The sequence below is a fragment of the Sinocyclocheilus rhinocerous genome, unplaced genomic scaffold, assembly GCF_001515625.1.
Source record: "Sinocyclocheilus rhinocerous isolate Xijiao unplaced genomic scaffold, SAMN03320098_v1.1 scaffold3, whole genome shotgun sequence".
NCBI classification, from domain to species: Eukaryota; Metazoa; Chordata; class Actinopteri; order Cypriniformes; family Cyprinidae; genus Sinocyclocheilus; species Sinocyclocheilus rhinocerous.
This window is the reverse complement of record NW_015658759.1, coordinates 860907-873149: the sequence shown is the minus strand read 5'-3', so window position 1 is coordinate 873149 and position 12243 is coordinate 860907. Positions and strand designations below refer to the sequence as shown.

Genomic DNA, 12243 nt, shown 5'->3' with positions numbered 1-12243 from the left:
AAGTACATAACATGCATTATAAGTGTCCAAAGATTACTTTATGTTATCAGTTTCTTTTACTATTCCTTCCATAATGACACATAAAGATGTACTTCTTTTCACAAGGGAAGGCACTTTTAATTTAGGATCGCTCTACTCTTCCCATAGCAACAGCAACGAGATGACGTGGGAAGGTAGCTGTTCAAACTCTTTGCATTTTACTAGGGTAAATCAAGTGGTGCAAACGGCTATCCAGATCTATGATGCTTCTGAGTGTGGAATGAAATAGCAAGACATCTAAAAAGTTCACATACAGCCTACATATCAGCATCACTCTCTCTCTCTCGCTCTCTCTCACGCGCCATCGTTCATCACTCGTCACACCCACTCCTCGGAACCGCTGCTCACTAATTCTCACCGAACCGTAACACCCAAACAGCTCTAAGCATGTCTTCGGAAGGATTAGGCGAGACTTTGGTGATTCGGTTCGGGCTGATAAATGCCAATAACAAATATCTGACAGCGGAGACGTTTGGTTTTAAAATCAACGCCTCCGCGAGCTCCATGAAGAAGAAGCAGGTGTGGACCCTGGAGCAGTCCGGAGACCACGGAGACTCCAATGCCGTGTTCATCAAAAGCCACCTGGGTCGCTACCTCGCCACCGATAAGGACGGCAACGTGACCGCGGACAGCGAGCAGCCCGGCCCGGATTGTCGGTTCCTCGTGATCGCCCACGACGACGGCCGGTGGTCCCTGCAGTCCGAGCCCCATTCGCGCTACCTGGGCGGGACCGAGGACCGGATTGCGTGCTTTGCGCAAAGCATTTCGCCTGCGGAGAAATGGAACGTGCACCTGGCCGTCCATCCTCAGGTGAACGTGTACAGCATCGCGCGTAAACGGTATGCGCACCTGTGCACCGAGAGGAACGAGCTCGCCGTGGACCGCGACGTGCCGTGGGGTGTGGACTCGCTGCTCACGCTCGTGTACCTGGAACACCGGTATCATCTGCAGACCGCCGACAACCGCTTCCTCACATGCAGCGGTGCCCTGACAGCCAAACCGGACACGGGCACTGGTTTCACGCTGGAATTTCGTGCGGGGAAGGTGGCTTTCCGGGACGCCACTGGCAAATACATCGCGCCCACGGGCCCTACCGGGACCATGAAGTCTGGCAAGAGCGCGCGCGTCGGCAAAGATGAGCTGTTTGTCCTCGAGCAAAGTCACGGTCAAGTGGTGCTTACCGCCAGCAACGAGAGAAACATCTCCATGCGCCAGGGTGAGATGTGACTGCAGCATGCTGATTAAAGGAGTAGTTCACTTCCAGAATGAAAATTCTGTCATCATTTACTCACCCTCCACTTGTTCCAAACCTGTATGAGTTTCTTTCTTCTGTTGAACACAAACGAAGATATTTTGAAAAATGTTGGTATCCGAACAGTTGATGAGCACCATTGACTTCCATAGTAGGAAAAAAAAAATACTATGGAAGTCAATTGTGGTCATCAACTGTGAACTACTCCTTTAATAAATTATACTATTAATAACGGTTATGCACCATATTTGGTCGAATATAGTGAGTTTAAAGGGTTAGCTTACATAAAAATTTAAATTCTGTCATTAATTACTCACTCTCATGTCTTTCCAAACCCGTAAGACCTACGTTCATCATTGGAACACAAATTAAGATATTTTGGATGAAATATGAGAGCTTTCTGCATAGACAGCAACGTTACTATCACGTTCAAGGTCCAGAAAGAGAGTAAGGACATCGATAAAATAGTCCATGTGACATCAGTGGTTCAACCGTAATATTATGAAGCTACGAGAATACTATTAGTGTGCAAAGAAAACAAAAATAACGACTTTATTCAACACTTTCTTCTTCTCTTTAAGTAAAATGGGCCACTTGGTTTTGGTAAATCATGTAGAGTTTAGCAGTAAATGTGTCTGCACATTTTCTAGCCTGCTTTCTTACTGTTCATTGTGAAATAATGCATGCAGGGTGTTCAATTGCAACTTCAGGGATCTTATCTATGCACAATCAGCTTGTAACACTCCAAAGAGAAAGGAAAACTTGAAATCGCATCATATGACCCCTTTAAATAATGTCCAGGCTAATCCATGCTTTATAATGGAAGTGGATGGTAGCTCAAAATTTGAAGTTCCAAAAATCGCACCCATCCATTATAAAAGAAGTCCACACGGCTCCGGGGGGTTAATAAAAGCCTTCTGAAGCGACATAGGCGTAGCATAAGCTCCGGTGAGAATATGCTAGTCTCGCGAGAAACAAGCTTTGTTTACCGCAAAGGAAAATCAGTGTCCTCTTGGCTTAAATCGAAATTCTCCGACATTTTTCTTTACAAATCCTCGTTTTGTACTACTAATTCGTGACCGGTGTTTTGTTTTGCTCTCTCCTCTGCGCTTCCGCGTTTGTCACCGCGTTTGCCTACGTCCTACGTCATCCGCTGGACACCACTCTCTCGTGAACGTGCATACTACAGTTAGCAGAAGCTAGAGATTAAGATTTATAAAGTTGTAAATATGGATATTTTTCTTACACAAATGCATCGCGTCACTTCAAAAGGCCTTTATTAACCCCCCGGAGCGTTGTGGACTTCTTTTATAATGGATGGGTGCAATTTTCTGGACATTATTTAATATAACTCCGATTGTATTCGTCTGAAAGAAGAATGTCATATACACCTAGGATGGCTTGAGGGTGAGTAAATCATGGGGTGATTTTCATTTTTGGGTGAACTAGCAAAGATAATACTTTTCTACTTGTTTTGAGGGTCTGCTATTCTGTCACGGGTGTAGCCTACAGTATAAAGAGCATGACGAAGGAGTAGAGTCCAAGAAAGTCATATTAATAAATCCACATGGAGAACAGAACAACCACATGGGCACAAAACAATAGCAGAACAGGAACTGAGGAAAAAACAGGGCATAAATACACGGGGAACATAATGAAGATGAAAACAGAACATGTGGAGCCAATTATAAACTAAGGGAACGAACTAGGGAACTAATGCAGGGAAACAGAAATACAGAGAAAACTAAACCAAAATGGAACAGAACAGAACCTAGGCCAATTTGGCTCTGAGTTTTTGCCTTACACCCATCACTGTAAAAATGTTTTGTCAGGTAACCCAAACTATTCTTCATATGATAACATTTAAATTAATAGGTTTTATACAAGTCTATGTATCTATTGTTGATTAACTTCAGTCTGATTGAATTACTTTATTTTAGGGGTTGATTTATCAGCCAATCAGGATGAGGAGTCTGATCAGGAGGTGTTTCAAATGGAGATGGACAGGGAGACAAAGCGCTGTGCCTTCAGATCTTGCAATGGGAAGTACTGGAGTCTGACCTCAAGTGGAGCGATCCAATGCTCTGCCTCCACTAAGTAAGAACAATTGAATATACTTAACTAAGTGCAGAAAATGTCACATAGACACAATAGGCACAAGGTAGAAAAGTAGATTAGCCAGTTTGTGTCTGAAATGATTATTTGCTGAGTGAACCAAATGGCAAAAGGAATTAATAAATGCAACAGGGAATGCAAATATAACAGCTTGTCTTGGGTAGACATTTGTTTGCATGGTCATGTGTTTACTCAAGTTGTTTTTGACCCATACAATGTTTTTTTGGCTATTGCTACAAATATACCCCAGCGACTTAAGACTGGTTTTGTGGTCCTGGGTTACATATATAGATAATATAAAGACTAAAGTACACAAGCTCAATTGTGCTCAATAAGACCAGAAATGTACATTATTAAATTAAAGTAGATTATTTTTCATGTTGATTTTTAAGAAACTGACTATTTATCCCAGATCACCCAGTTGTTTCTTTGACCTTGAGTGGAAAGGGTCAAAAGTCGCACTGAAGGCCAGTAATGGTAAATACCTGGCAGCCAAGAAGAACGGACAGCTAGCAGCTACTGTGGACTCTGCAGGTTTGTGTCTGAATGGCATTATACAATTTTTATCATGCATGTAAATCAATAGCATCATACATATTATTCACAGCCAATAGAATAGAATACAATAGAATAGAATATACTTTAATTCCCATTTCTGGGAAATTCATCTTGGACAACCATGACATGGCCTGTTCACAACATTAAACTCACATAGCACAGTACATAACATACAATAGATATAATAGGTTATGTACAGCATATTTAGCCGGCGTTGTTTTGTTTAACAGGTGAGCAAGAGGAGTTTGTGTTGAAACTCATCAACAGGCCATTGATAGTGCTGCGTGGGGAACATGGATTCATTGGTTGCCGCAAACAAGGAACCGGAACACTTGATTCCAACCGCTCATCCTATGATGTCTTCCAGTTAGAGTACAACAACAACGCCTACAGCCTCAGAGGTCAGTGATGACTCATGAAGATTTACTGACAGTTAGTAGGATTTCTTTTTAACCCCCCCCCCTTTTCATTTTAATTTTCCTGGAGTCCATCTTTTTCAGCTTTTAATTTTTTTTCTGGATTTAATATTAATGCGTAAGTTTGGTATTCAAAAAGCATTTCTAAATATCTGAAATCATGAAACTTATACAATTTAACAACACTTTATTAAAAGTTTAACAAAAATGTTTATGTCCCTATGTAATCTATTTTATGTTTTTACAAATTCTGTTTTGTCATGTCATTGAGACATGTACAAAATTCCTTTTTTTCTGTTTACATTTTTTCTTTTTTAAGTTGTGATTTTTCTGGATTTCATTTTAATGTTTAAATTAAATTTTAGTACTCAACAAAGCACGAATCTTTATTTAACAACAATTTATTTAAAGTTATTTATTAAAAGAAATTCAATTTTTAGGGTCAAATAAATCTGTTTTGTTTTTTTCCAAATTCTGTGATTTCTGTTTTCATTTTTCTTGATTTCGTTTTAATAGTTTAAAATAGTTTTAATAATTTAATAATCAAAACGCTTGTCTAATCAGTTGAATTTTTTCAATGCAATAATTGAATAACATTTTTTTGTTTTTTACAATAATAGATAGGCCTCTAAGAAATGTTTTTTTCCCCTGAAAGTTGTTTGTTGCTTACTATGACTGTAATTTCTCTTGTCAGACTCAGTGGGGAAGTATTGGACTGTGGAGGCAGACGGCTCTGTGATCAGCAGTAGCAGCACACCTGTCTATTTCCACTTTGAGTTCTGTGATTATAATAAAGTGGCCATTAAGACAAAGGAGGGCAAGTATCTTAAGGGAGACCATGCTGGGGTGCTCAAAGCCAGCGGTCAGAGGATTGCTGAGGCGACATTGTGGGAATACTGAGAAACATTCATGAATCCACACACACACACACACAAACGTGTGTTCTGTAAACCTATACATAAGCATAACACATTCTCTACAGCATAAGCACAAGATGATAACACAGTCTATATCACATAATATACTAAAATATCTCATAATCTAATGGATCAAGACACAAAAACAAATTTGAATTTAAAAGTATAAACAAATGCACAAAATTTCACAATGCAGTTATCACAAAGCACAAATTACCTTAAACTTAAAAACGTATTAAATTAAATGAATAGTTCAGCTAAAAATATTAATTCTGTCAATTAAAAAAAATCTGAAACCTGTATGACTTTCTGTCTTCTGTGGAGCATAAAAGGCAATATTTTGAAGAACATTGGGGGCAAACAACACTTTCGATTTTAGTTGAATGGACAAAAACCACTTGGACATTTTTAATCTTAGAAATGTTTAAAATATCTTCTTTTGTGTTCTATAGAAGAAAAAAAAAAAAGTCAAACAGGTTTGGAATGCCAGAGTAAATGATGACAGAATTTTCATCTTTGGGTGAATTATCCCTTGAAGAGAAGCACCATAACCATATATTATGGTATGCTGAAAAAAAAGAAAAGAAAACGGGATTATTGTCGCACAAACTGTTGATGTCCTTGGCTCAATCTCAATGATTAAGATAACGGTAACACTTCACAATAAGATTTCACTTGTTAACTACATTAGTTAACATGAACAACACTTCTACAGTATTTATTCATCTTAGTTAATGTTTCAATATGTACTAATACATTTTTAAATCAAAAGTTGAATTTGTTAACATTATTTAATGCACTGTGAACTAACATTAACAAACTAACACTAACACTAACAACAACACTAATAGCTAACTACACTAAATGTTGTAAAAAATATATATTGCTCACTGTTAGTTTATGTTAGTTAATACATTATCTAATATTAATAAATATAACCTTAATGTGAAGTGTTAACTAGATAACTGATTAATGGGGTGAAATCATCTAAAAATACATTACGCAATTTAATGCACATCATGTAGGCTCATTCAAGTCACTGTCATTGCCTCTCAGATGCTTTCATGGCCTTATTTCGCTCTGTATAATAGCTGTTTCTAGGAAATTCAGAATCTAAATGTGCTATTACATAATGGTCAATAATTTGCTTATGCAAAATGGGCATACAGCCGTGTCTCATAAGCTGAGCCTTCAGCCATAGGGTTTAAACGTGTGTTCTGTAAACCTATACATAAGCATAACACATTCTCTACAGCATAAGCACAAGATGATAACACAGTCTATATCACATAATATACTAAAATATCTCATAATCTAATGGATCAAGACACAAAAACAAATTTGAATTTAAAAGTATAAACAAATGCACAAAATTTCACAATGCAGTTATCACAAAGCACAAATTACCTTAAACTTAAAAACGTATTAAATTAAATGAATAGTTCAGCTAAAAATATTAATTCTGTCAATTAAAAAAAATCTGAAACCTGTATGACTTTCTGTCTTCTGTGGAGCATAAAAGGCAATATTTTGAAGAACATTGGGGGCAAACAACACTTTCGATTTTAGTTGAATGGACAAAAACCACTTGGACATTTTTAATCTTAGAAATGTTTAAAATATCTTCTTTTGTGTTCTATAGAAGAAAAAAAAAAAAGTCAAACAGGTTTGGAATGCCAGAGTAAATGATGACAGAATTTTCATCTTTGGGTGAATTATCCCTTGAAGAGAAGCACCATAACCATATATTATGGTATGCTGAAAAAAAAGAAAAGAAAACGGGATTATTGTCGCACAAACTGTTGATGTCCTTGGCTCAATCTCAATGATTAAGATAACGGTAACACTTCACAATAAGATTTCACTTGTTAACTACATTAGTTAACATGAACAACACTTCTACAGTATTTATTCATCTTAGTTAATGTTTCAATATGTACTAATACATTTTTAAATCAAAAGTTGAATTTGTTAACATTATTTAATGCACTGTGAACTAACATTAACAAACTAACACTAACACTAACAACAACACTAATAGCTAACTACACTAAATGTTGTAAAAAATATATATTGCTCACTGTTAGTTTATGTTAGTTAATACATTATCTAATATTAATAAATATAACCTTAATGTGAAGTGTTAACTAGATAACTGATTAATGGGGTGAAATCATCTAAAAATACATTACGCAATTTAATGCACATCATGTAGGCTCATTCAAGTCACTGTCATTGCCTCTCAGATGCTTTCATGGCCTTATTTCGCTCTGTATAATAGCTGTTTCTAGGAAATTCAGAATCTAAATGTGCTATTACATAATGGTCAATAATTTGCTTATGCAAAATGGGCATACAGCCGTGTCTCATAAGCTGAGCCTTCAGCCATAGGGTTTGTTCCTGCTCCCAAAAACATTTTTAGAGTGAACTGGCTTCTGTAACGAGGCCAGGTTTTAAATAGCTGCACCGTGGCTCAGAGAATACTGGAGAAATATCCTTGTTCACATCAGAGACATTCAGATTTCCTTACACACACATACGCAGGCACACAAAAGGAGTCAAAAGAAAATCATTTGTTTGTCAAATTGATACTTGTGGTATTTGTGGCCATTTTACAGTGGTTACATGACTTGTATTCGGCGTTTTTCTGACTACAGGAACAACAGTGTTTTTTTATGTAGCTCTAGCTTATTGTTGATAACATGTTGATTTGCACTTTTTCGGCTAAAGCTTTTTCATGTGAATGTGTTGAAAGAAAAAGACGAAGTGTTTGTGCCTTCCTTAGTGGGATAAGATCTCCTAAGGTGTGAAAATGCATTTTTTTAACTTCATTTTTATTCTCATTATGTGCCATTTGCAACTGGACATGACAATGAAATAAATAGAAAATGTTGGAAAGTAAATACTTAAAGAGTGTGCAAATGTGAGTAGATTTGGTTTCTCTTTCTTTGTTTTTCCCCAGTTTATGTGCCTCTTTTCCTTAACTATTTTCCTCTGAATTCTCTCCACCTCGACCTTGGAGGGTTTCCAAAAAATGTTGCGCTAACAGTGGGACTCTGAATGAAACTCAAGAATACTGCACTACTACACACACAAACACTCTCTCATACACACATAAGGATTTACTAATCTCTAACAGATGTGAATATTCTATGTGGCAATAACAAAGAAATGTCTGCAGCTGCTGTCTGTGGGTTATTGAGACAGCAACAAATGGAGGACAAATTATATGACACGTTTCACTTAAATCTGTTACAGATAAACAAAGAGAGATTAGATGAGAATGCATTTTCCCTAATATGAAAATATCCAGTAAACAAATGCCTTGCATGGTTTATGTGTGTGTGTGAGCTCAATGTATAGCTATATGCTCAATTTAAAAAACAAAAAACAAAAAAAACAATAACGATTTTTAGTAAATCGTTACTATGTTAAAAGATCATATTCAAACTACGTCCAAACATACAGTAGTGTGTGTAATTAATATGAGGGCAGTGGAGGACATGGAGAAACATGCAGAAAGCAGGTCATATTATATGACACGTTTCACTTAAATCTGTTACAGATAAACAAAGAGAGATTAGATGAGAATGCATTTTCCCTAATATGAAAATATCCAGTAAACAAATGCCTTGCATGGTTTATGTGTGTGTGTGAGCTCAATGTATAGCTATATGTTCAATTTAAAAAACAAAAAAAACAATAACGATTTTTAGTAAATCGTTACTATGTTAAAAGATAATATTCAAACTACGTCCAAACATACAGTAGTGTGTGTAATTAATATGAGGGCAGTGGAGGACATGGAGAAACATGCAGAATGTAAGCAGGTCATGACTCAGAACGGTGCTGCCGCCTAGTGGTTAAATTACTTCTTACAGGAAAACATCTTAACATTCATTCACTTCCGCACACTCATAGGCTATACATTTTAATTTTTATTATTGTGATAAAATATAAATAAAAAGTATGAAAAAATTATGCGCCAGTTAAGTAAAGCAAAAAAGTATGTTTACAATTGGGTGCGTAGATTCAATTAATAGAAGAAAAATACAAAAACCAAGGCAAAAAACCCGCACACCAAACGAAATGCAAAGTTCAAGGTCCGTAGAACAGGAAGATTTACATGGAGGTGACAACAAAACAGCACTGAAGATAGTCCAGCCAGGACTGAAACGTTTGCTTTTTTGTATGTGTGAGCACAGTAAATTTTTTGTTTGTGCACTTTAGTTTTTGTTGTCACCTGTTCTAAGGACCTTGAACTTTGCATTTCGTTTGGTGTGCAGATTTTTTTGCCTTGGCTTTTTTTATTTTTCTTCTATAAAATATAAATATAAATATATGTAAAATGAATTATTTAAATGAAATTGAATTGAAAATATAACTAACTTTTTTTGTTAAAATAAAACAAAATCTACGACCCTATAATTTTGTAGTACGTGCCTTCCATGTTCACAAAGAATTGAAAACTTTATTTTCATTTCATATTTTTATATTTACATGTCACAAAGGCTTCATTCTAGTTACTATAAATTTGAATCAACAATCCAATTGTACAAATACAGTGATTTTGCAAAATAAATTAGTTAACTAATTAACAATTAGTTAACTTTTCGTGAATCGTTTTATCTAATAATTTAGCAGAAAAGCATACATAATACATATTAAATACAGATATGTTGCAACATGGCCTTTTTTACTTCAGAGAGTATTTGAAGAGTTCAGATGCAAAAGCCTCTACGTGCCATCTGAAATTTTATTCTGAAATTAGCATTTTTATCAGGCTCCTATATTTATGTTCAGTTATTTCACTTTAACTGCATAGAAAAGCATCTTTACATTGCCATTATAGTAAAAATACTGAACCTACACATAGAAGCCTTATAAAAATGCTCATTTTAGATGAAAATTTCAGACGGCACTTAGAGGCTTTTGCATCTGAACTCTTCATTTCATATTTCCAAAAAGGTATCAGTGTCATTCCCAGAAAGCCGAGATGAATTATTAAATGAAAATATTATAATTTACAAGTGTAAATACACATACAGAAATGGATCTGGTGTACAAAAATAAAGATGTTATGAAATTACACTGTGTATGAGCGAATCTGTTATGAAGAACATGTGCATTATTTCCAGCGGTTGATTCTGCGTAACAGTAAGTATGCAAACGTCATACACACCAGTATAATGCCCAGAAGAGCCACCTGGTTCTGCCAGAAGCCCCACACACTGTAGTCGATCCCCTGAGATTGCAGATACATCTTTCCTTTTAGCCTGACCATAAGAATGAGATCAAACACTTGCCCGAAAAAGTGCGGGGGACGAATTTACGTGATATTAAAAGTGGGGGGACACGTCCCCCGCGTCCCCCGCGTAATGTACGCCCCTGGATCAAATACAAGATGTAAAAATCAAGACTTGGTTGTTAAGGTTTCAATTTTACCTGGTAAGTTAAAATGTAATTGAACAAAAGCTCAAAAAAATACATAATATCAATATTGTGTTTGTGATATTCACTACCATTCTAATGTTTGGGGTCAGTAAAATGATTTAAAGGCAGAGTAAGTGATTTCTGGTAGCCAGTGTTGATATTTGAAATCACAAAAACAAACACGCCCCTACCCCACCTATTGAGAAGAAACAAAGCAACCTCGGCGTCCGATCGCAGGCCTCGCTCCTTGAGTTCTCTCCAGCGCTGGAAAGCTGATCCGATATTTTCACGGGTCCTACTTCTTGCCTTATCTTTCCGCAGACGTTTTCCTCTTTTGTTTTTTTATCCGCCATCTCTATCTTTCTGTCGCTCGGCTCGGCTAATGTCCGTCCTATGCACTGAACGCGCTCTCCTCCACATCACGAGTAGACACGCCCCTTATTGCTGATTGGCTACAAGTTTGTTTTGCGATTCGGCCCGAATCAGTTTTCTAAAGTGTTTTTGAAAAATCACATACCCTGCCTTTAATATCTATGTCTCTTATGCTCACCAAGACTGCATAATTTGATTAAAAATACAGTAAAACAGTAATATTGTAAAATATTATTACTACTTAAAATACCCATTTTCTATTTCAATATATTTTAAAATGTAATTTATTCCTGTGATAACAAAGCTGAATTTTCAGCATCATTACTCCAGTCTTCAGTGTCTCATGATCCTTCAGAAATCATTCTAATATGCTGATTTGCTGCTCAAGAAACATTTCTTATTATAATCAGTTTTGAAAGCAGTTGTGCTGTTTCAAGAATTCAAAAGAACAGAAAGTATTAATTTTATTTTTATTTTTTTTTAAACATCAAATCTTACTGACCCCAAGCTTTTGAACGGTAGTGTATGTGTCTGTCATGACGTGCAAAAGGCAGAGATATAAAACTGTGAACTGTCATTACACTTCATCTTCATTCAGTGTGAGCAACTTACGTAGCATTGCCACTGTAGAAGACCTGCCCCTTCATTTCATTTATAGTCACAGCCTACAAAAGAACAACACATAATTACTAATCGGCACTGCTTAAAAAGCACGTGTTGCACTTTTTGCATTTAAAAATTATTTTCTCTACTCCTCGTCCTTACATCTAGTCCATATTTGAAGATACTGGCCCACTTGAGCCATGACAACCAGCTGAGCATGGAGTTGAGATTCACCAGGAACCCTCCAAATACCTGCAACAAAGAGACAAAGAAAGAGCGAATAAGAAAGAGAGAATAACAAAGAACAAGAACATACTGTACGTGCAAGTGTATGTTTGAATTTTGACCATCATGAAGACAAAAGGCAAGGCAATGAGGATGTGGCCATGGCGAATGAGCTCACGCTGGCACTGACCAGAAATGCCAAGCTGACTTCTGCCAGACTGACCATATGGTCAATGCAAAGCACAGGAAGGCCGTGAATGCTGGATTCAACCCTGTTCAGAAATATATATATATATATATATATATATATATA

At 36.5% G+C, this 12243-nt stretch overlaps 1 protein-coding gene and 1 pseudogene across 1 annotated transcript; one reads left to right on the top strand and one right to left on the bottom strand.

Moving 5' to 3' along the window:
- Positions 1-313: 313 nt before the first annotated feature.
- On the top strand, positions 314-5555 carry LOC107722932 (fascin-like). Its single transcript, XM_016531432.1, has 5 exons — positions 314-1255; positions 3232-3388; positions 3819-3940; positions 4195-4365; positions 5075-5555. Exons 1-5 carry the CDS (start codon positions 427-429, stop codon positions 5278-5280), a joined length of 1485 nt encoding a protein of 494 aa, XP_016386918.1. The 5' UTR covers positions 314-426; the 3' UTR covers positions 5281-5555.
- Positions 5556-10425: 4870 nt separating this feature from the next.
- LOC107722942 (ATP-binding cassette sub-family G member 2-like) overlaps positions 10426-12243 on the bottom strand; it is a 9843-nt pseudogene continuing 8025 nt past the window's right edge.

Bases quoted from the DNA above. Each gene is read 5' to 3' on its own strand.
- LOC107722932 (XM_016531432.1), top strand. From the start codon at position 427: ATGTCTTCGGAAGGATTAGGCGAGACTTTGGTGATTCGGTTCGGGCTG. The intron at 3,389-3,818 runs GTAAGAACAATT...TATTTATCCCAG, and splicing joins CAATGCTCTGCCTCCACTAA to ATCACCCAGTTGTTTCTTTG. The intron at 3,941-4,194 runs GTTTGTGTCTGA...TTTGTTTAACAG, and splicing joins AGCTACTGTGGACTCTGCAG to GTGAGCAAGAGGAGTTTGTG.